The sequence below is a fragment of the Camelus ferus genome, chromosome 9 (assembly GCF_009834535.1).
Source record: "Camelus ferus isolate YT-003-E chromosome 9, BCGSAC_Cfer_1.0, whole genome shotgun sequence".
Lineage (NCBI taxonomy): Eukaryota > Metazoa > Chordata > Mammalia > Artiodactyla > Camelidae > Camelus > Camelus ferus.
Window position 1 is genome coordinate 17,880,123 of NC_045704.1, and position 21,320 is coordinate 17,901,442.

The 21,320-nt window shown below is 51.5% G+C and overlaps 2 protein-coding genes across 7 annotated transcripts in view; one reads left to right on the top strand and one right to left on the bottom strand.

Annotated features, from left to right (window-relative positions):
- The window catches only part of C9H19orf54 (chromosome 9 C19orf54 homolog), a 6,726-nt gene extending 1,682 nt beyond the window's left edge, over positions 1–5,044 (top strand). For 3 of the 5 annotated variants that reach the window (XM_032485999.1, XM_032486000.1, XM_006189829.3), the window contains 5 exons: positions 1,921–1,989; positions 2,400–2,524; positions 2,888–3,017; positions 3,109–3,179; positions 3,944–5,044. In XM_032485999.1, coding sequence (XP_032341890.1) covers positions 1,921–1,989; positions 2,400–2,524; positions 2,888–3,017; positions 3,109–3,179; positions 3,944–4,281 — 733 coding nt within the window. In that variant the 3' untranslated portion in view covers positions 4,282–5,044. Of the gene's footprint in view, positions 1–1,920; positions 1,990–2,399; positions 2,525–2,887; positions 3,018–3,102; positions 3,180–3,943 lie in introns of those variants that run through there. The other 2 variants (XM_014563578.2, XM_032486001.1) reach the window with 2 other exon arrangements.
- A 445-nt stretch (positions 5,045–5,489) lies between these two features.
- Positions 5,490–21,320, bottom strand: ITPKC (inositol-trisphosphate 3-kinase C). 2 transcript variants are annotated; one of them, XM_006189835.3, is made up of 7 exons: positions 20,063–21,318; positions 15,932–16,031; positions 13,760–13,973; positions 12,396–12,600; positions 10,619–10,720; positions 9,666–9,737; positions 5,490–6,974 (listed from the first exon to the last, which is right to left on the bottom strand). In XM_006189835.3, the coding sequence occupies exons 1-7, from the start codon at positions 21,185–21,187 to the stop codon at positions 6,771–6,773; spliced, it is 2,022 nt and encodes a 673-aa protein (XP_006189897.2). In that variant the 5' UTR covers positions 21,188–21,318; the 3' UTR covers positions 5,490–6,770. The 2 variants fall into 2 exon arrangements, with proteins under 2 accessions (XP_006189897.2, XP_032341896.1); XM_032486005.1 differs by lacking the exon at positions 9,666–9,737 and having other exon boundaries at positions 20,063–21,320.

Below are 21,320 nucleotides of genomic sequence, written 5' to 3' on the forward strand. Positions count from 1 at the left end.
AGCCCAGCGGGTTGAGAGTCAGTGGGGCCTGCCTGGAGAGGGTGGAGAGGACCCTTGAGTGCTGTTCAAGTTGCAGGGGTGTGTGGTAAGAGGAAACAGCTTGTGCCCAGGCCCAGAGTGAAATGAAGAGATGTTCTTTTCAAGGACCTGCAAATATTTCTTTAACAGGACCAAGGAGGTGGCAAACGTGGGGTTTCCCAGGTGGGCAGACCACACGGGGCATCGGAGGGGCCGTGTGAAGGCAGGTGGACTGTCCTGAGGGCCCTGGGAGCTGTGGAAGGGCCTTGTGCCCTTCTGGGGAGGAAGAAAGGCTACCTTTGAGGAGTGGAGGTGAGGGACTGGAGTCTAGGGGTCCAGGAGGAAGCTGGGACACCCAGAAAGCGAGGCAGGACGGGTGGGGAGCTAGACCTGGGTTGGGGCTGAAGGACAGAGAGAGAAGTGACCTGCCCAGACTCAGAAGAAACTTCCAGCCCTCTAGACAAGTTGAAGTCTGCACTAAACGGCCCAACCATAGTAAGACAAACATAATGCAGATAACCGCCACCCATTACTGCCCATCTACCATGTGCCAGGCGCTGCTCTGAGTGTTTTTACTTACTAATTTATTTAATCTTCTCAACGATTCCATGAGACAGGAACTATTATTCCATTTTCCAGATGAAGTAACTGAGGCTCACAGAGGTAAAGTCACTTAGCCACAGTGCTTAGAAGAGGAAGGGCCCAGTTTCAACTCTGGCATGGCGGCCAGGCTCCAGGCTTTTGGCCACTGGGCCATGATATGGTCTCCTCTCATCAGGAGGGTGCCCCCCCCCAGGCCTTGCTCTTTCACCGGCCTTGAAATAAGAGTATAAGCAACTTACTCTACACCTCCTGAGCCCTGGGAGGGTGGGAGGTGGGAGAAGGATTGGAGTCACCAGAACGTTCTGAGTGGCCTCCCTAAGGAGGGGCTGGGCTGACCTGTAAGGACTCTGTCAAGGTGATGGCTTAGGCCTGGAGCAAATGTTACTTGGTTTTGCTCAAGGCTGAGTGAAGAGATTTCAACGCTGTCTAACTGCCTGAGAAACTGGCTTGAGGGGGAAAAATTTCCAGAGTTTGGATATTGATGAAATAAAATTCCTATTTTATGGTAAACAGAAAAATTTAAACATAAAGTTTTTGTTTTCCCTTTTGGGCCTCCTCCCTCCCGTTTAGTGTATATTGTACATCTGCATTAACCAAACCTCCTTAGGGAAGAACATTCTTTCTTAATCTCATCAAGGATCACAACTCTTAGGGGAGACAACCTTTGTTCTTTTTTTTGTTCTTTTTCTCTTTTTTTTTTTTAAACAACCTTCCTTGACCTTGTAAGGGGCCACAATGACCTATGACCCACAGCTTGCTTTGTACTTACAGATCTGGATTGAGTAAACTGTCAGTAATATGCCATTTGACATGTAACTAACCCTTCGTCTCAAAAATTTATGTAACTGCTTTGACCTCTAATGGTGGGAGTTATAGTCCTGAGTTATAGTCCCCAGGTTGGCTTGAATAAAAATTTCCCTTCTTAGATTGACTATGGATTAAGCTTTTCATCAATGATGTAGAGACAGCCCTTCAAGAAATTTCCTCTAATAAATAAATCTCCCTGGCTGCTAGTTGCGGCTTTTGCACAACTGCTCTTTGCCCCATCAGTAACTGAGAGAAAGAGCAGGCGGAAGAATGATTCCCGCTGAGCAGATGAGGAAGCTGAGGCTGCAGAGGGGAAGTGTCTCATCAGGGGTGAAGGGAGTCTGACCCAGCTAAGGTGTCTTCAGGCCTCAGGACAGCCAAGCCTGTGTTCCTCCCCTTCACCGTCCCTCGATCCCACCACTTCGAGCCAGACCTCAGTGCGGGGACTCTAGGAGCTGGTTCCCGCGTGACCTAAGTGTGGCTCTGATTCAGTTTCAGAAGTGACCTGCAGTGGATCCTCTTCTGTGCTGACGTGCCCTCCCTCATCCAAGAAGGCCCTCAGTACGTGCCCTGATCCAGGACCCCAGCCCTTTGGCAGGCCGTGGTTCTGAGCCTCTGCCCTTGCCAGGCTCTGTGAGGATTGACCCAGGAGGGTGGGAAGAGTTGGTTCATCCCAGGCAACCTGGGGAGAAGGTGAGAGGAGGAGGAGGGGAGGGAGAGGGGAACTTACAGGTCAGGGTGCACATGCAGTAAACATTTGGAACGAAGGAGCAAGTGAACAAACGAATCTGGTCCATCATCTCTCTTCCTCCTGGAAGCCCAGGTGATGTCTTTCCCTACTCGGCCTGGGAGAGGAGAGGGGAGCTCCCCTAGGGCATCAGACCTGTTCCCCACACTCCAGCTTCCAGGGCAGAGGGGGCCCAGGAAAGACACGACTTAGGGGTTGAGGGGCTGGGCCTGTCTCTCCCCAGGTGCGGGCTAGTGGCCTTGTGGATGGCAGGCACCCTCCTGGCACCCCACAGCGACATACCCCTGGAGAGAGTGGTGCAGGTGGCCATGGAGAGGGGTTACACGGCCCAAGGGGAGATGTTCTCTGGTAAGTTGGGTGTGGAAGGGTCTCAAGCCAGGTGTTCTGCAGGAAGGGACTGGAGAGGTTGGCTGGGACATACCAGGTGCATGAGGGGCCTTTGTTCCATTCTCTGGGCCCTTCCCCATCCAGTAGAGCAGAGTGTTACGAGGTGGACTCTGGAGCCAGGCTGCTTGGGTTCCCAGCCCATCTCTGCCACTGTCTGCTGTGTGGCCATGGACAAGCAGCTTACCCTCTCTATGCCTCACTTCCTACATTTGTACAGAGAGGTGATGGTCAAGGTGAAGGTTATGGGCACTGATTCCAGAAAGCCTTTGGCATGCTGCCAGGCCCACGGTGATCCCTCTTTCTCTGTCTGTTCTGTCCCTGCAGTGGCTGACATGGGCAGGCTGGCCCAGGAGGCACTGGGCTGCCAGGCAGAGGTGCTCTGTGGTGGCCTGGGTGGTCCTAACAGAGACCATGTCCTACAGCACCTTGTCGCCGGACATCCCCTGCTAATCCCGTATCCTGCAGCTGGGATGGGAGCTGGGCAGGGATGGAGAAGGGTGGGTCCCAGGGCCACACCACAGCTTTGGTCTTAACCCCAGTGCCAGCTACGATGAGGACTTCAACCACGAGCCATGTCAGCGGAAGGGCCACAAGGCCCACTGGGCAGTGAGCACAGGTGGGTGCCCCCTCCCATATCCTGTGCCCTCACCCAGGATCTCCCCAGCCCAGTCATCCCTCCTCACAGTCTCACCTCCTCACTGGTCTCGAGGCAGGAACCAGGGTTGGGCCATCTCTATCCCCATAGGGTCCTTAGAGGGGGCCTGGCTGGCAGCAGGTGCCTCAGTGTCTGCCAGTTGGGCTTCCCACAGACAGGAACTCAGAACGAGGACAGGAATCAAACAGTCTGAGCTGCAGGCTTGGTCCAGCCACTTCCAGGGCCTCCATTTTCCTATCTGGAAATCCTGGTGACAATAGTACCCATCTCATTGGCAGAGGAAGTAAAACTGTTTGAATGGTACCTGGTATGTCACACGTCCCAATAAGCGTTAGCTATGATTGCCATCGTCATCTTTCCATCTGCCTGAAAGAAGGCCAGATTGGCACATCAGGTGGCCTGGATGGAGGCCCCCTTGTGTGCATGGCTGTCTGACTTTGAGGGCGCCTCTCTGAGCAGCGCCCTCCTGGACACCTGGAGGCCAATGGGTCACAGTGTTTCCTCTGTTCAGTGCCGCCCTGCCACCTCCCTGTGCTGACAGGCTGTAGAGGCAGGATGTAAAATGCCTGCAGCTCTCGGAACTCAACACCTTGGGTCCAAATCCAGCCGGCTCTCTGCCTGCTGACCCCTGCTGACTTCTGCATGACAATGGGGTGATCGAGGCTGGGCAACCAGCACCTCATCAGTGCTCAGCTCCTACTCACAGCCTCCCCTTCTCCTCCCAGGGGTCCTGCTGGGTGTGCAGGCTGTGCCTGGCCTCGGCTACACGGAGGACCCCGAGCTGCCAGGCCTGTTCCACCCAGAGCCCGGCATGCCCCACCAGCCACCATCCGTGCCGGAGGAAGGCTCCCCAGGAGCCGTCTACCTTCTCTCCAAGCAGGGCAAGAGTTGGCACTACCAGCTGTGGGACTACGACCAAGTCCGGGACAGCAACCTGCAGCTGACGGACTTCTCGCCCTCGCGGGCCGCCGATGGCCGGGAGTATGTGGTGCCCGCTGGCGGGCTGCGGGCCGGCCTCTGCGGCCAGGCCCTGCTCCTCAGACCACAGGACTCCAGCCACTAGCCTGCTGCAGCCCCGAACCAGGGTGACAGGACCTGGCCACAGCCCAGCTTTGACATGTTTGCAGAGCGCCCCCGCTTCTCCCCCTGTGCCACAGCCCGAGGGTTGGGCTGGATCTCTGAGGACCTTCAACCAGAGCTCCTTCTTACAGGGTCCCCCTGAATCCATCCAGTCCCATTCTTGGGCATCACCCCAACTCCCCCTCCCCGAAACCCACCACCCACTTACTCTGTGGGCTGGGGTTACAGCCAGGAGCCAGACAGGCTCCATCTACACAGAAGAGACTGATTAGCTCAGTCCCCAGACCTTGTCAAACCCATGTCAGTGTTGCTTCCACCTGTTTCTCACCAGTGACCACCACCTTCTAAAACACTGCCTTCTCTCTGCAAGAGCCTCCTCACTGGACACCTTGCTGCCTCCCAGTGTCTGTTCACATGGAGCTGGGAAGCCATTAAAAAGGCAAACCAAGGTCTCACCACTCCCCTCCGGAGAAGCTGCCAGCAGCCTTGCCACTTCTGGCAGGATAGGGATTAAACTCCCAGCCCCAGCTCACCTCCCTCACCCCAGGCTGTTCCTCCTCACACTTTCTGCCACCAGCCAGCGATACTGGCCTTTCAGGTCCCTAGAGTGTTCTGTTCCCCTTGGAGCTTCTGCTAAAGATAGCTCTGAAATTTCTCTATCCTGGCTCCTTCCTCAGGGAACATTCCTCAGCCTTTGGGCCGGACACCTCCCCAACCTGTTCTGATTAAAAACAAAAAGCAAATGCCTCTAAGACTGGTTATTTGCGCCAATCCCTTTACCCCTGTTAATTCATCAAATCCTCCAGCTTCATAAGGAAGGTACTAGATCCTCTCCATCTGACAGATGGAGAGACTGGCCTGGGGAAGTGCAGTCACTGGCCTAAAGTCACATGACTGGCAAGTGGCAGGGACAAGATTCAACCAGATAATACCAATACAGTTAGATTATCATTTAATGAATACGTGTTGCATCCACTCTGAAAGGGGAGGAACTGAGCTGTCTTGGCCACCGCTGCGTCCCCTGCACAGAGCCAGGCACCAGAGTAGCAGCTCAGTGATGCCAGTGAATGAACCTGCCCGCCCTGAGCCTGCCTCCACCCCAAACCAGTCATCCCCTCACCGCCCCATCGCTAATGCTCAGATTATGAGTTCTGAGCCCACACACCCATGATGCAAAAGAGAAGACTCCACAAAACTGACTGTGCTGTTTATTGGGGTGTCCTCATGGGGGGAGACAGTGCAGTGATTTTGCCTCCTGTTCCCCAGCATTGCCCCACCTAACAACTACCTCCCACGTATAAATAAGTGTAAAGATGGTCGGTAGAAAAGGAGCGCACCTTGGCCCTGGAAGACCACGTTAGAGCTTTGGCTTAAGGAGAGGGAGGTGCCTGTCCTCCCCACGTCCAGCCTTGCAGGCCAGGAACCCAGAGTTAGGTGCAGGAGAAGGACACCTCAGGGTGCTGGGGTCTTCGGTTTGGACCAGGTTGCAGGCCCGAGGTCGTGGCCAGTAGCCCCACCCACCCTGTGCCTCAGGCCCAAGCAGGGCCTCTTCAAGGCAGAGGTTAGGGATGGGTGCCTCCCGAGGGAGGCAGCTGATTCCCAAGCCTGCTTCTCCATCTGAAAGCCCTCCCTGCCACCTCAGTCTAGTCCGCTAGGAGGAAGGAGACAGAAAAGGGTAAAGGGCAGATGAGGAAGTCCCGAGGCTGAGGTTGGTGCCCGAGGAACGAGGTTGTGCTTGGTCACAGTGCTGACGCGGGACTTGGCCGTGGTTTTGGTCTGCAGGGGTCAGCAGAGTTCTCCCAGGAGTAGGGAGGATGCCATGGGGCCAAAGGTGGAGAGGACAGGGTGAACGAGGCCCCGCCCAGCAGTGTCAGCTCCCCGGCCAGTCCCGTGGGGCCACACCCTTAGAGCCAGTCGGCACTCTGAGTGCCCACCGCCCCCGGATGAAGAGCTGGGGCCATAACTAGTCTGGGTGGTGAACCAATGGCTCTTACATTTGTTCACAAATAAGGTCTGGTTCTCCGGGGCCCCACAGGGAGCCAGCTTGCAGAGGGAGGGGCTGACAAGGAGGCAGTGATCACAGTCATTCATGTGGTGACAGGCCCAAGGTCACACCTGTGCCTTGCGGCATCTGCATTGTGTTCTTCCAAGGCGCGTGGTTTAGTTGCAGCCTCTGCAGCCCCTTCCTGGCTGGTCAGAGGACCCAGTCTGGTTCTGACTCATGGTGGGACCCAACCAGGTCACGCTGCCTTGCCAGTTCTTAACAACCCCTGTGTCATGGAAGATTAGGCGCTCCCTGATCTCCAAAGGCCCTTCGATCTTCCACGCTGGTCCTGCATGGTGTGCAACACAACCTCTCCCATCCCTGGACTTCAGCTCCCCCGTGGCCAACCTCAGGCCTCCACGCATCTCGGGGCCCCTCCAGCCAGACGGTCACCATCCAATAAATAAACCTGGGGATGGGCGAGCGGGTCAACTCTGAGCCAGGCCCTGGAGGAGGTGAATCATGTTGTCCAGGCCCCAGAGGTAGCCGTCCTCACGGTTGCCCTCAGCCCAGGGCAGCCGGTGGCTGAGCGTCTGGTGGTCAGGCAGGGCCACTGTCTTGCCGAAGTCAATCATCCAGACCTTGGCCAGGCCGGTGTGGTCGTGCACAAAGAGGAGGGAGCTGCCTACCACCTGCAGAGGGAGGGAGAGGCAGGAGGTTAAAGGGAGGAGCAGGCACTGGCCAAGGTCCTTGCTTCTCCAGGCAGCTGAGCAGGGTATCTGACAGCATGAACTTTGGAGCCAGGCTGCCTGGGTTCAAATTTGAGCTTTATTTTCCTTCCAGTGAAGAACCGATTATCACAGAGGTTCACGGGATGAAACTCTGGCCCACGGGTCTTACTGTAGTTTACATGTGCCTATAAATTATTTAGGAAAAAAAAAAGAGAGAAAAGAAAAGGGAAAAAAGGGGAGAAAAATGGTGTCTTAACCTGGCAATTTACCAAACTATCTTAAAAACAGATGCTGGTGGCAGGAGGGTATAGCTCAAATGGTACAGGGCTTGCTTAGCATGCAGGAGGTCCTGGGTTCAATCCCCAGTGCCTCCTCTAAATATAAATAAATAATTTACCTACCCCTCAAAAAACAAACAAACAAAAAACCCCAAATGTTAGTGACATAGTTAAGTAGCAATGAGCCTCATATCTATGGTCTGTCTGTCCTGCTGTTTCAAAACCATTTCACATACGTACACTACGGAGGTAAGTTAGTAACTTGAAATGTGAAACCTTCTTTTTGGGGTTAAGAACAAACTATATGAATGTTAGGAAAAAAAAAACTTTCCTGAGTTCTCTGTTTTCAAACATGCTGGCAGTTTAGTTGTTAAGTTGCTTTGTATTTGAAAAGATTTTTAAGTTTATTTAGACCTTGCTTCATTGACAGAACATTGTTAGGATGTATGTAGTGAATAAAGCTTTCTTTAAAGAAAAAAAGATCCTAGCTCTGCCATTTACTGGCTCTGTGGCCTTGGGCAAGTGACTTAACCTCTCCTTAATCTCTGTGTCCTCATCTACAAAGTCAAAATGATGGATTGAGAGCACCATTTACCTCAAAGGTTGTGCTTACTGTAAGTATGAATTAATCCAGATGAAGCTCTTAGAAGAGTGGCCCACATAAACAAATGCACAACTAGCTTAATTGTTACCCTTTTTCAAGCTCGGGTACAACTCAAATGCCAGCAGGATCCTGATTGGGTCAAAGGAGCCCAGTGGGGACTGAGAAAGTGGATAATACCTCCCTGTGGCTAAAGGGCATCAACTATTAGCCCCAGTGGATTGCTGCTGGGGACCCCAGACCAGTGGCTTCCTTTCCCCGGGCCTCAGTTTCCTCATCTGTAGAATGGGGATGATAATAGCCCCTGCATCCTGGGGTCAGGGCAGCATTCCATGATCTGCAATTCACAAGGTGCCTTGTGGGGTCTGGCACACAGTCCTCAGTAGACACTGGGGTTTTTAGTTTTTGTTTTTGTTTAATTAGAAATACATTTTTTGGGGGGAGGGTATAGCTCAAGTGGTAGAGTGCATGCTTAGCATGCAGGAGGTCCTGGGTTCAATCCCCAGTACCTCCTCTAAAACTTAAGAAATAAATAAGCATAATTACCACCCCTTCTGGCCAAAAAAACAAAATAAACAAATCACTCTTCAGAAATACATTCTTGCCTTTCATGTAACTCTATGTTTGCAAGCCCGTCCCTTTCACTAGTTGGGTTTCAAACACCATGATTCCCAGAGAACCCAGACTGGGCAGGTGAGCAGGTGGCTGTCAGAAGAAGGTCAGCATATGGTGAGTGGCCCAGCGTGGCCACATCTCCCATCACGCCAGGGGAAACCGGAAATCTCAATTTTGGTGTGAAATCTCACACGTTTTAAATGTTGGCAACTCATCTCTTAAAATGTGAAGTCACCGGGCAGGTGAAACTAAACAGGGGGACAGAAGAGATGGGGTCCCCAGGCCTCCTCTTTGTGACTTGTGTGTAAAGCCCGAGGGTGGTGATGAGGATGATGAGGGTGACTTTTGGTGATAACAAACATGACAGTAAAAGTTGGCACATACTGAGGGTTTACTGTGGGCCGGGCTTTAACTGTTTATTAATCCACTTAACCTTCACCACACCTGTGAGGCAGGTGCTGCTGTTTCCCCATCCTGCGGGTCAGGAAACAGGCCTGCAGAGCCACTGCCCAGGCTCCGGTGGCTGGGAGTCAAATGCCTGCCTCCCAGATCGGTGCCCTTTCAGAAGTCAGTGATAGCAGGAAAGAGACAGGGGCTTGGAGGGAGAGGTGGAGATACACAGCGAAGTCACCCCTTCCCAGACTTTCTGAAACAGCCCGGAGAGATGAATGTTTCCAAAGAGACACAGGCTGCCAGAGGGAGACGAGAGGGGGAGGGGAGAGCCACTAAACCAGGAACACAGGGAACAATCATTGTAAATGATTGTGATTATAAAATAATCACAAGAGCTGGGCGCCGAGAGCAGGTCTACACTCCCAACAACGCTCTGCAGTCTTCTACCTCGGTGGCTCTGTAAGGAAGGTGCTATTGTTCCTCCCATGTTAGGAGGAAACTGAGCCCTGACAAGGTAGGTCACATACCCAGGGTCACACAGCAGAGCCAGCCTTCATCCTCAGGCCACCTGGCTCAAGTCCACGCTCCTAACTGTCCCACCTCCCTGAAATCCCTAAGGCTGCCTCTACCGTAAAGAAACAAACCCTCAAACCAGGCCTCCTTTGGCCTGTGACCCTGCCGGCAGTTTCTCCTAAGTGCCACCTGGACCCCGACACTGCCCCCAAACACAGGGCCCTTTGTCCCCATGGCGGCCGGGGCTCGCACCTCGTGGGTCTTGAAGAAGGGGGAGTTCTCCAGAGCTTCACGAAGTTCTTCTAGGCGTGCCACGTACTTTCTCTGTGCATGAGAGGGAGGGTTTTTTGGTTAGCTTAGGGACTTTGTGGGTCCTTACCCACCTTGAGATCTGACCTCATTCCGCACCCCCAGAAGAAGCAGGCAGACCCCAGCCAGGATGGGATGAGGGGAGCCATGGGGAAATGGCAGGTGGGGGTGGGCGCATGGCACAGACAAGAGTGTGCTCAGTAGATTACAGAATACCCACAATTCCTAGCAGCTCCTCTCACCAAGAGGTGGAGGCTTTCCCTTAGAATCTAGGCTTTGGTCATTATGACTTGCTTTGGCCAGAAGAACATGGCAGGAAGGATGGTGGCCATTCTGAGCCTAGCCATCGAGAAGCTTGGATTTTTCACTTGTTCTCTTGGCAGGTTGCTTCCAAAATGAGAACAAGCCCGGGCTAGCCTACTGGATCAAGCCATCAGCTGAGACAGTGAGGCAGCCACCAGACGTGAGTAGAGCCCTCCTAGACCAGCCAGCCCCGGCCAGGCCACAGCTGGCCAGACAGTGAGCAATGCCAGCTAGTATCAGCCAGCCTCGGCCCGCAGCAAATGACTGCTGTGGGGAGGGTATGGCTCAGTGGTAGAGTGTGTACTTAGCATGCATGAGGTCCTGGACTCAATCCCCAGTACCTCCATTAAAATAAATAAATAAACCTAATTACCTTCCCGTCCCCCCCCCCCCAAAAAGAAGATATCCCTAAAGAAAAAGTCATAGTGGCAATGTATGCATGGCCCTAAATTAGGCACCTTAATAGATCATGAAAGAGTCCCATTAAAAAAAAGAAATGGCATGATAAAAAAAAAAAAAGAAAGAAAAGAAAAAGACCATTGACTTGGGAGCAACCATGACAGTGGTGGTCCTAAGCTGGGTGCCCCGCTCACCAGGATGGCACGGTTTCCGTCCACAAAGTCCTCCAGCACCTTCGTCACCTGCTCCAGCTCCTGGGTTTTCTTGAAGTTAGTGTTGCAGGTCCCGTCGGCTTTCTGCAGGATGAGGGGTAGCATGACTTTTTCTTCCCACGCCCGACACCAAGCAGCCTCAGGCACCTCTGGGAGCCGCCTACCTGCCTCTATGCTCACCTGCTGCCCAAGGGAAGCCAGCCCACCTGCCCAGCCCTAAGTCATACTCCTGAGCAACCAGTCCTTCAAGTCTAACCTTGAACTCCCTGGTGGAGCCAGTCTAGCCAAGAGGGCTTTACAGCAGGGGTGGATCTGGCCTTGAATCATGACTGCTACTTTCTAGCTGGGTAGCCTTAAGCAAGTCACTTCACCTGCCTCAGCTGTGATTTCCTCAACTGGAAAATGGGAATTGTGTTAGTATCTTCCTCCTAAAGTGATATAAGGATTAGAGGAGACTGGGTGTGCAGGATACACCGCACAGTGTCTGGCATGTAGTAAGTAAGCACTCAGTAAATGAGACTAATATTTTGTTATGTCTGAGAGAGGCATAGAGAAGCCCCCTGAGCCATTCTGCCATTTGGTGCCAAAGTGCCATGTGGGCACTGGTAACATGGAGATAACAGGACAGGTACAAGCAGATGAGGGAGGCAGGTATTGAATAAGGTCATCACAAAGGGAGATAAGAATAATGGAGTAAAGGGAGTTACGAAGAGTTAAAGAGACGCTGTGATCTAGTAGGGTGGAAATCAAGGAGGGCTTCCTGGAGGAAATGAAATTTGTAAGGAGACATGAAAATAACTGGGAGTCAACCAGGGGAAGACAGTCCTGGCACAGGGAACATCATGTGGAGAGGGCCTGTAGCAGGAGAGGGCAGGACTCTACCTAACAAATGAAAGTACTTCACTGTGCCATCTACAGGGGACTGTGGCACAGCCACAAACAGCTGTTATAGAGCTGTAAAAGAAGGAAGGAAAGAAGGAAAGAAGGGAGGGAGGGAGGGAGGGAGGGAGGGAGGAAAGAAGGAAGGGTCTCCTATCTCTCTATGAAATGATATGGAAAACTCTCCAGGACTATACCACCTTTTGTAAGAAAGGGAGGAAAATTTAGTATGTACAATTGCATTTGTTTGCATATACAGGAAAAAATATAAAAAAATGATAAAGTGCTTTCCCATGAGGAGGCAGGGGTTGGCGGGACAGAATGGGAAGGACAGCAACAGGGCTGGGAGAGAGATTTCTCCTATATACCCTTTTATAATATTATTTTGACTTTCGAACTGTGGAAATAGCTATTCAAACAACTAGATTTAATTCACGGAAGGAAGGAAGGAAGGAAGGAAGGGAGAAAAGAAAGAAGAAAACAGAAAATTTTTCTCCATAACGAGGAAAAAGCCCCTCCAGCTGCTGTGCTGGATGATGGTCAGAGGGGGTGAGGCCAGGGTCTGGAAGCCCAGGGAGACGAGGGCCGGAGAAGATGGGGCCGGAGGCAAACAGAGCCTTGGGAAGGGGAAAAGAAGATGGAATTGAGAGATGCTCAGGCAGATAGATAAACAAAACTTGGTCACTGATGGACACGTGGGTGAGAGAGAAGCAGGGCCTCTCCTAGCCCCGGTCCTTCCATCCTCCGAAGTCTCCTGCTCTCTCTCCAGATCTTGCTTCTTTCCAGCTTTCTCTGACACCCTGGTTCCCTAGGAAGCCCTGCCTCAGATCTAGCTCCAAGCCCTCTAGAGACAGGCAGGCTAGCAGCTCCTGGCCCTCACCTTGATGCCCTCGATCCGGAAGCCCAGGGTGGAGGTGGAGCTCATGGTCTCCCGCCACTGCATGTAGCGGGGCTTGGTGACTGCACCCTGGGCATGTTCCTCGGGGGTGGGGGCCCCGGGGTCCACAGCCACCATCTTCTCATACATGTCTTTGCGGGGCCGGGGCCGTTCTCGTGCCTTCACCAGCTCCTCCTCCAGGTAGGTCCTGGGACAAGGAGGGTGTCACAGAAGAAATTATGAAGAACAAAGCTGGAGGGCTTATCTCCCTGATATCAAGGCATATTATAAAACTACAGTGTGGCACAAGAACAGACAAATAGATCGATAGACTGGAACAGAGTTCACAAACAGACACACACATCTACATTCACCTAATTTATGACAAGGAGGGCACTGCAATTCAGTGTAGAAAGGGAAATCTTTTCAACAAATGGTGCTAGGTCAATAGGATATGGGGAGGGAGAAAAAAAAAAAAAGAACCTCGATTCCTACCTCACACCATATAGAAAAATTCATTCTAGATGGATTGCAGAGCTAAATGTGAAAGTTAAAACAAAGCTTATAGAAGAAAACATAGGAGAAGACCTTCATGACCTTGGAGTAACAGATTTTTTAAATACAAAGCTACTAATCATCATGGACAAAATTGACAAACTGTATTAAATTTAAAGTATTTAAAAAAAAAAAAACACCAAGGACCTACTGTATAGCACAGGGAACTATATTCAACTTCTTGTAATAACATATAATGGAAAATAATCCAAAATTGAAAGTATGTATATATATAACTGAATCACTTTGCTGTACACCTGAAACTAACATTATAAATCAACTACACTTTAATTAAAAAAAAAAAGTTCATGGACATAAGGGTAGACAGAAAAAAAAAAAGGTACGTCTGTTTATCGAAAGATATTATTAAGAGAATGAAATGGGAGAGTTGTAGGATGGGTGTGTGTGTGTGTGTGTGTGTATCTCCAGCAAAGGACTTATTTCTAAAATATATAAAGAATTACAAATCTTTATAACACAAAGAAAAAGACAGACAGCCCAAAAGAAAGGTGGGCAAAATATTAAAATGGACACTTTTCCAAAGAGGATATCCAAGTTGTCAACCAATGCTCCACTTCTTTGGTCATCAGAGAAACAGACATTAAAACCATAATGAGACATTCACCAGAAGGGCTAAAAGTGATATAACAGGTAATATGAAGTGTTGATAAGAAGACAGAACAACTGGAACTCTCACACACTGTTGGTGGGAAAAGATGCTGGTAGAACCATTTTGAAGATCAGCTTGGCGCTATCTTCAAAAATGCCCACCTGACCCTCCACCTCTGCCCCATGGCTGCCCCTGAACCCACCTGCTGCCCATCTTGCAGTCCATGATGGAGGGGTTTTCAAAGTCTGCCAGGAGATCTTCCATCTGGTTGAAGGCCTGGCCATCCCGCTGCACCATGCCATAGTAGGCTGGCACGAAAGGCCGCAGGGGGTCCCGCATCAGCTGCTCCAGGCTCCGCTGCTCACACTGACAGAAACGCTTTAGAATCCAACCATCCTCTCCTGCCTGGAAGTTCCCTATGAGCAGCAGTCAAGGAGAGGGTTAGAAACTGGATGAGCAAGACTCCCCCCCATCTCTCATATGTATCAGATCCTCGCCATCATCATTTTGCCTGACCCTCCCACAATACTTCCCTTCCCTGCAACTCTCAAAATCTGGGCCAGAGGTGGTGAAGGAAGGGCCTATTTCTGCATTTTGTTTAAACAGGGTCCTTTTCACAACACCAATGATTGTGTCATTGGTTTTATAATTTTGGATTATGAACTCACCATCAGCTGTGGGAATTTTTTGTGAGATCTGAGTTAAGAGCATGACTCCCCAGAGCAGATTTGCATTTGCTTCTGCCTGAAGTCCCAGAGTGCTAACAATCAGGACCTTAAGTTAAGTTACAAATCTGGCATTTCCTGAGCCATGTAGATAGTTAGTGTAGCTTAGAATTACAAATTCTCATTGAGGCAGATTGTATTTTCAGATTATATTTTCCAAAGACGGCTGCAACAGTAGTTCATGTCCCACATCATGCTCTTCTAGAATTCTGCCACTCACAGCAAGAAGTGGAATCTATATACCGGAAATTAGCACAACATTGTAAATCAACTATTTCAATTAAAAAAGAAATGGAATCTAATTTTTCTCCCTTTGAATCTGAGAGGGCTTATGCCAGAAGTAACTTCAGAGTCTAAGTCTTAAACAGGGGATCAGCTTCCACTTTGTTGGCAGAGACACCTTTGCAGCTCTGAGCTGCCATGTAAGAAACCTGACTGCTCTGAGGCCACCTCATTGTGAGGAAGCCCAAACAGCCACAAAGAAAAGCTACATACAGGCTTTCCAGCTGAGAACCAGCAAGTAACCAGTATCCACTGCCTGGCATGTGAGTGAATGAACCTCCAAACATTTTCAGCTTGCAGCCTTCAAGTTGTCCTAGCTGAATTCCCAGGTATTGCAGAGCAGCCACAAGCCATCCCTGCCATGCCCTGTCTGAATTCCTGACCCCAAACCTGTGAGTGTAATAAAATCCTTGTTTTATTCCACTAAATTGTGATTTTTTTTTAAAACGCTGCTAAGTTTTGAGTTTTCCATTTTTTGTTTTTTTGTTTTTTTAACTCAGCAATAGTAACTGGGATACATACAGACGGCTGGCCTGTGTTTTCAGTTTGAGGGGGCCCTTGCCTTCCTCTGGCTCAGATCTAAGGATGAACAGGCAGATAAGTTCCCTTCCTGCCTCCCTCTGCTGGTAGGTACAGTCTGTCTAGTCCAGCCCACTGCTTGTTTTTGTAAACAAAGCTTTATTGGAACACAGACACGCTCACGTTTCTGAATTACCTGTGGCTGCTTTCATGCTGCAATAGTAAAGTTGAGTAGTTTATACTCATTGTCCAGCCCTTTCCCAAAAGTACTATATGCTCGGCCTTGTGCTACAGTGTTATAGACATTGTGCTAGGTTCTGGAGGAAAACCCTTATAGCTGTTTCTTACTGGGGGCCTACCCTTCTCTGACACAGGGCGATGATAGGGACTGAAAATTGTCATTTATGAGGGACCTGTCTCTCAATCTTGATACACATTTTGATGTTAACCCTTCAGTTTACCCTGCAAGGGGGGTACAATTATCTCATATTACAAAGGAGGACACTGAAGACCGGTGAGGGAAAGTAACTTGCCCAGGGTCATCCACTAATAAAGAGCACAACTAGGATTTGAGCCCAGGCCCGTCTTTCCCCCTGGTTGAAGATTTGTCCCCGATTCCCAACACAGGAGTAACAGGGAACAGCCCTCCATCCTGTCTCTGATGTACGAATGGCCCAGCCCAGGCCTAAGTACTTCCAATAACAGCTCCCTCAGCCCCCTGGAGACGGTCACCAAGCCCATTTTACAGACGGGGAAACTAAAGTACAAAGAGCAGTCCCTTCCCCAGCCCAGGCGTCTCTGCCTAGCCCTGCCTGCCCCCTGCCCTCCCTTCTCCCTAATGCTCTTACCAGAGTGTCCAGACAGCTGGACCCAAGGGTAGTGTTTTCGGAAGGAGACCACAAAGGGCGAATATTTCAGAACAGTCTTCAGCTTCTTCCATGGTTTGTTCTGTGTGGGGCAGAGAGTCTGGGGTCAGGGCAAGGCTGAGGAGGGAAGGGGATGGGGCTGCTGCCATGAGAGGGAACCAAGCTGGACCTGGGGTCTTCCCACAGCCGGGGGTTTCCTGGGATCCCTAGTCCCAAGCTCACTGGGGTAAGCAAAGCTCACTTACTTTAGCAATCATGAGATCGCCAAAGGCCTCAGCAAAGGCGGGGAAGAGCCTCTGTCCATTTCTCTCTGTGTCTGTCATCACTTTGTGTCTCTCTGTCTTTCTTGAAGGACTAAAGATAGGCTAGGTTTTGTTGCATTTACCAGCAACCCCCAAATCTTCCCCCAGACATATACACGCCAAAAACATGGAAGCCTTCTCTCTGTCCCTGAATTAAGTCAGATCTTCCAAGGAAAATGATACAGGCAGGAATTGATGGATGGAGGCTGAACCACAGGGACAGACAGAAACAGAGACAGATGACAAAGTGATGACAGAGACAGAGAGACAGGGACAAAGACAGAGATTGCGGCAGTCATGACAGCTGGAACTTAGCTTTGGCCAATGACATGTGAGCACTCCTGGGTGGAAGCCTTAAAGCCAGTGCATGACTCTCCATGTTCTGTTCCCTATTGTAGAAAAGGGTTGGGGCAGGGTATAGCGCAGTGTGCATACCTGGCATGTGTGAGGTCCTGGGTTCAATCCCCAGTACCTCCATTAAAAATAAATAAATGAATAAATAAACCTAACTACCTCCCCACACACACATACACAAAAATAAAATTGTTGGGGGAACTGTGGGAAAAGAAACAGAGGCTGAGTGAAGACAGCACAGAGCAGGGCGCCCTCACCCATCATTTACCAGGTCAATGTGAAGTATGAACAAAAATAATCCTTTGTTGCTCAAAGTCAGTAAGTTTGGGGGATGGTTGTTACTGTAGCAAATTCTGATCTCTTCTGACAGGCACAGAATTACTAGAAGAGAAAGATAGAAAGACAGAAAGGGAGACAGATACAAAGTAATGACAGAGAAAGAAAAACATAGAAGCAGAGAAAGACAGAGAGAGAGAGACAGGAGCAACAACAACAACAACAACAACAACAACAAACAGAGAAGTAAACAGAAAGCAAAGATTTAGTTGTAACATGTTGACTGAACCAAGAGCTTCTTGAGACCTGGTTAGTGTCTGATTCACCGCATGCACACACGCAAACGCGAATACCTTCTCTGCTCCAAGCACATAGCAGGCTCTTAGCAAGCACTGGGAGAATTGGTCGACCCCAGAGGAAAAAGCTGTGTGCCTCATCTCCTCCGACCCCAGGGCTGAGACCATGTTCTCTCCTGCCTCCCAGAGCCCAGCTACCTAGCAGACATCTAATTGACGGTGGGAAGAGGCAGGGTGTTAGACTGCAGGATTCAGGAAGGGCTATTCCCTCCCCTCTCCAGCTGCCAGCCCTGGAGAGGAGGTGATTAATAAAGGTTCCTGTTTACTAAGCACCTGGAACATTCCAGGCACAATGACAAAGGTTCAGTGTGCCACAACCTACTTAATCCTAAAAACACAACCCCAGGAGGATTGTTGACTGTTACAGAAGAGGAATCAGAGATGCAGAGGGGTGAAGTCACCCGTCCAAATCACATAGCCCAGTGCTGAGGTCTTATCTCTGGTCCAACCCCACTGCCCTGGGCTTACCCACTACAGCCCTGCTGGACTACAAGCTTTGAGGGCAGGTCTGGGGTTGTCATGGTTACAACCGTGTCCCCAGGCATGGCCTGATACACAATAGGTGCTCCAAAAATGTTGTTTGGATTGAAGAAGGTTGGTTGAAACTGTCTCTTTTTTTTCCCATAAGCATATTCAGTATCTTCTCTCTCTTTTCTTAGATCTGATAGTTAATCTGGGCTTTCTCAGATGGTTTCATGATGGCCTCAGCCCACGTGCCCCCTTTCTCTAGGAAGCCCTCTCTGGTCTGGCCAGTCACCTTCTCTAGACTCCCACAACCCTCTGGGCTTCCCCTATCCCTGGCCTGACCACTCTGAGCTGTCACTGCCTGGTGATGGGTCTGTCTCCTCCATCGGCCTGGGTGCTCTAAGTAGGCAGTGTCTGGGTCACTGCTGTGTCCCTAGCAAAGCCAACATAGGGCCGGACACATAGTAGGGATTGGGAACTGTTTGTTGTCTGATTAGGAGGACAGGATGGGTGTAAGAAGGAAGGACAAGGGGAGGAAAGGAAAAAAGTAGCTGGGCCTTTAAGGTCAGATGGGATTTCAAAACGAAGCGGGAAGGAAGCGAGGGGTATTCTGGGTGGTGGGAACAGCTTGAGCAACGCATGGAGGCAGGATGGCAGCAGGGTGTTCGAGAGAACAGTGTGTACTTCAGCTTCCCTGCAGCAGAAGGAGTCAGGAGGGGAGCTGAACTAGGAAGGAGCTGGAGACAGGAAGCTCTGAACACAGGACTGAACTCCTGATCGCTATCAGCAAGGCCCTGGGGAGCCATGGAAGACTCTGGAGCAGGGAAAATTCAAAAGTTAATCAAAGCTGGGCTCTGGAGACAGATTCTGGAATGATAAGGAAAAACTGGAGATCAGGAGACCTGGGAGGAAGTCAAGTTAGGGATGGATCCACATGCTGCAAGGGTTAAAAAGACTGGGTTTTCAAATCAGCCAGAACTGAGTTAGAATCCGGGCTCCCACTAGACTTGGCCAACTCTCAGCCAGTGCCCTCACCTCTCTAGGCTTCAGTTTCCTCTCTGTAAAATGGAGATAATAAATAATCCCACTCTTACAGCCCTGTTATGAGGATGCAATGAGTTAATACGTACACAGCACTTGGGAAAGTGCCTGGTGTTCAGTAAGGGTTTGAATTGCAGTTCTGTGTCTTCCAAGGTCTGTGACTTTGGATGAGTCTCTGTGCCTCAGTTTCCTCATCTCTAAAATGGGGATAATAGGACCTCATAGGGCTGCTGTGAAGATTAAATGAGTTAATACGAGCAAGGAGCTTAGCACAGGGCTGAGCACAGGCAAATGATAGCTGCTATATTTTTTTTCTTCATGCACCTCAGTGCAGCTGTTCTCAGATGACAAGGAGGTGAGGGAGTAGGCAGAGAGAGCAGCATTGCAGAAAGCCCCCAGGGTCAGCTCCTTAACTCCAGCACAGGCAGGTTGAGGCAGGTCTGTCTCTTACATCTGTGGCCACATGTGAGAGCACATTCCTAAAGGGAAGCATGTGGGGTGAGGGGGGCTCAGGGAAGACTCCAACCAAGGGCCCCAGGACAACAGGAGGAGGACCCAGCAGGCAGACCCAAGTCCACGTGAGGCTCTTGCACCTGCCTCTGTGCTGACCCTCCCTCCCTGAACCTGCCCTGCCGGCCTCCTGATTCACCAGAGGAGAACCGCACCCAAGCTAGAGGTGAGGGTGGAGAATGTAAACAAGAGTCTGCAGGAGCGCTCCTGGGGGCCTGGGGGGCAATGGGGAGATGGGAGAGCCCCTGGCTAGGCTGGGGGTCCCATAGCATTTGGGGTTCACATAGCCCTTTGAGAATCTGATAAAAGCTGGGAGCTCACTCCTTACAAAAGTGAATGAGCTAAGGGGGGTGAAGGTTGGTGACCCCTTAAGGCAGCCACGGGCTCCAGACTAAGAAATGCAGGGTAGAAAGAAAGTGCACCCTTTCTGTCTCCCTATACTAGTGCTCTTCAGAGTTTGGGGTCATAGACTGTCTAGAGGATCCAACAGAAGTCATAGACCCTTGCTGCAAAGCATGTCTATACACACACAGACTCACACAATTTCAGGGGTTCCTGGGTGCCAAGAAGTCAGCCAGTGACCATCCATTTTAGACCCCAGGACTGGAGGCGGGAAGGGGGGTGCGTGAGGGGAAAGGAGAGCATTAACTGGAGAGTGCCTGGAGAGCATTAGTAGCCCTGCTGTCAGAGGGAAGAGGTGCCCAGAGATGAAACTGCTGGCAGAGTTCTAGAGAACTTCTCAAAGGAAAGGCAGGGAGGAATCAGGTTTTGCGGGGATGAGGCTCAAAGGCAGGATGGGTCCCACTCACCCCAGACCTGTCCTCAGGGTCGCTGGCACCTCCGCCCCCGGCCACCACGTCATCCTCAGACTCGTCGAAAGAGGAGGCAGAGGAGAAGCCACCACTGCCCACCTCAATCTGGGAGGGGGGTTCCACCGGCTGAGCCTCAGGCTCAGGGGTTTCAGGAGTGATGATGAGGCGGGGCACAGGGGTCAGGGGGCTACATTCCAGGTGAGAGTACAGGTGAGTCACCAACTCCCCGTGTTCTTGTTCCTCTAATGGGCCATCTTGGTTGTTCTCCCCCAAAAGGCAGTCTGTCCCAGGCTCTGTCTGGGGACCATCAGTGCCAGGCTGTGTCCAGAAGCCATCGGTATCTTGTGTTGAGAAACCATCGGTGCCAGGCTGTTTCCAGACTGTTTCAGTATCCTGCGGTATCTGGGAGCCATCACTGTGCAGCTCAGTCCAGGGGTCTTCAGTATCCTGTTTTGTCCTGGAGCCATCAGTGTACAATTCTTTCCAAGAGCCATCAGCACTTGGCTCTGTTGAGAGAGAGGCTCCCTCTGGTTGAGTCCAGGCGTTGGACCTGTTCTGGTGGGTCCAGAGGTTAGCCCAGGGCTTGGCCCTCGCTGGCTGGGTCTGTGACCCATGTATTTCTAGCTCTGTCCAGGGCCCATCAACCCCTGGCTGTGCCCAGAGGTTAGCCCTTTCTGGCTGAGACTGGAGGTCGAACCTGTGTGGATCAGCCCAAAAGCCATCTGTCCCGGTGTCTGTCCGGGCACCGGCTGTCTCCAGCTCTGAACAGTGGGTGCTCCTTTCTGGAAGTGTATGGAGGATGGACCTGCCTGTCTTTTGGCTGGGCCGCTCCGTCTCCGCTCCGAGGCCAGCTGCTTCAACCTCAGCCTGTCCGTCGGTCCCCGACTCAGGCCCAAGGCCGGCCCTCTCGGGTTCGGTGTGGATATCGGATCCCTCGGTCCCGACCCGGGGCCCGCCCCTCTCCAGCCCCCCCACTGGACCCCCTGCGCCGGGCCCAGGTCGCTGCTGCCCGGGTTGCCGCCGCCGCCCCCCTCGCTGCGCCGCCAGTCCCATGCGGGCCGCCCCCGGCAGCGCCCCGGCCTCCGCCTCGCTCAGGCTTCCCCGGCACGGGCAGCGCCTCATGCCCGCACCCTCGGCTCGGGCTTTGACCGGACCTGGCCCCTCCTGTCCCTTTAAATCCCTCGAGGGGTGTGGCTGGGGAGACACAACTCGCGGGTTCCGGCCCGGGAGCTCCAGCCCGCCCAGCCACGCAGGG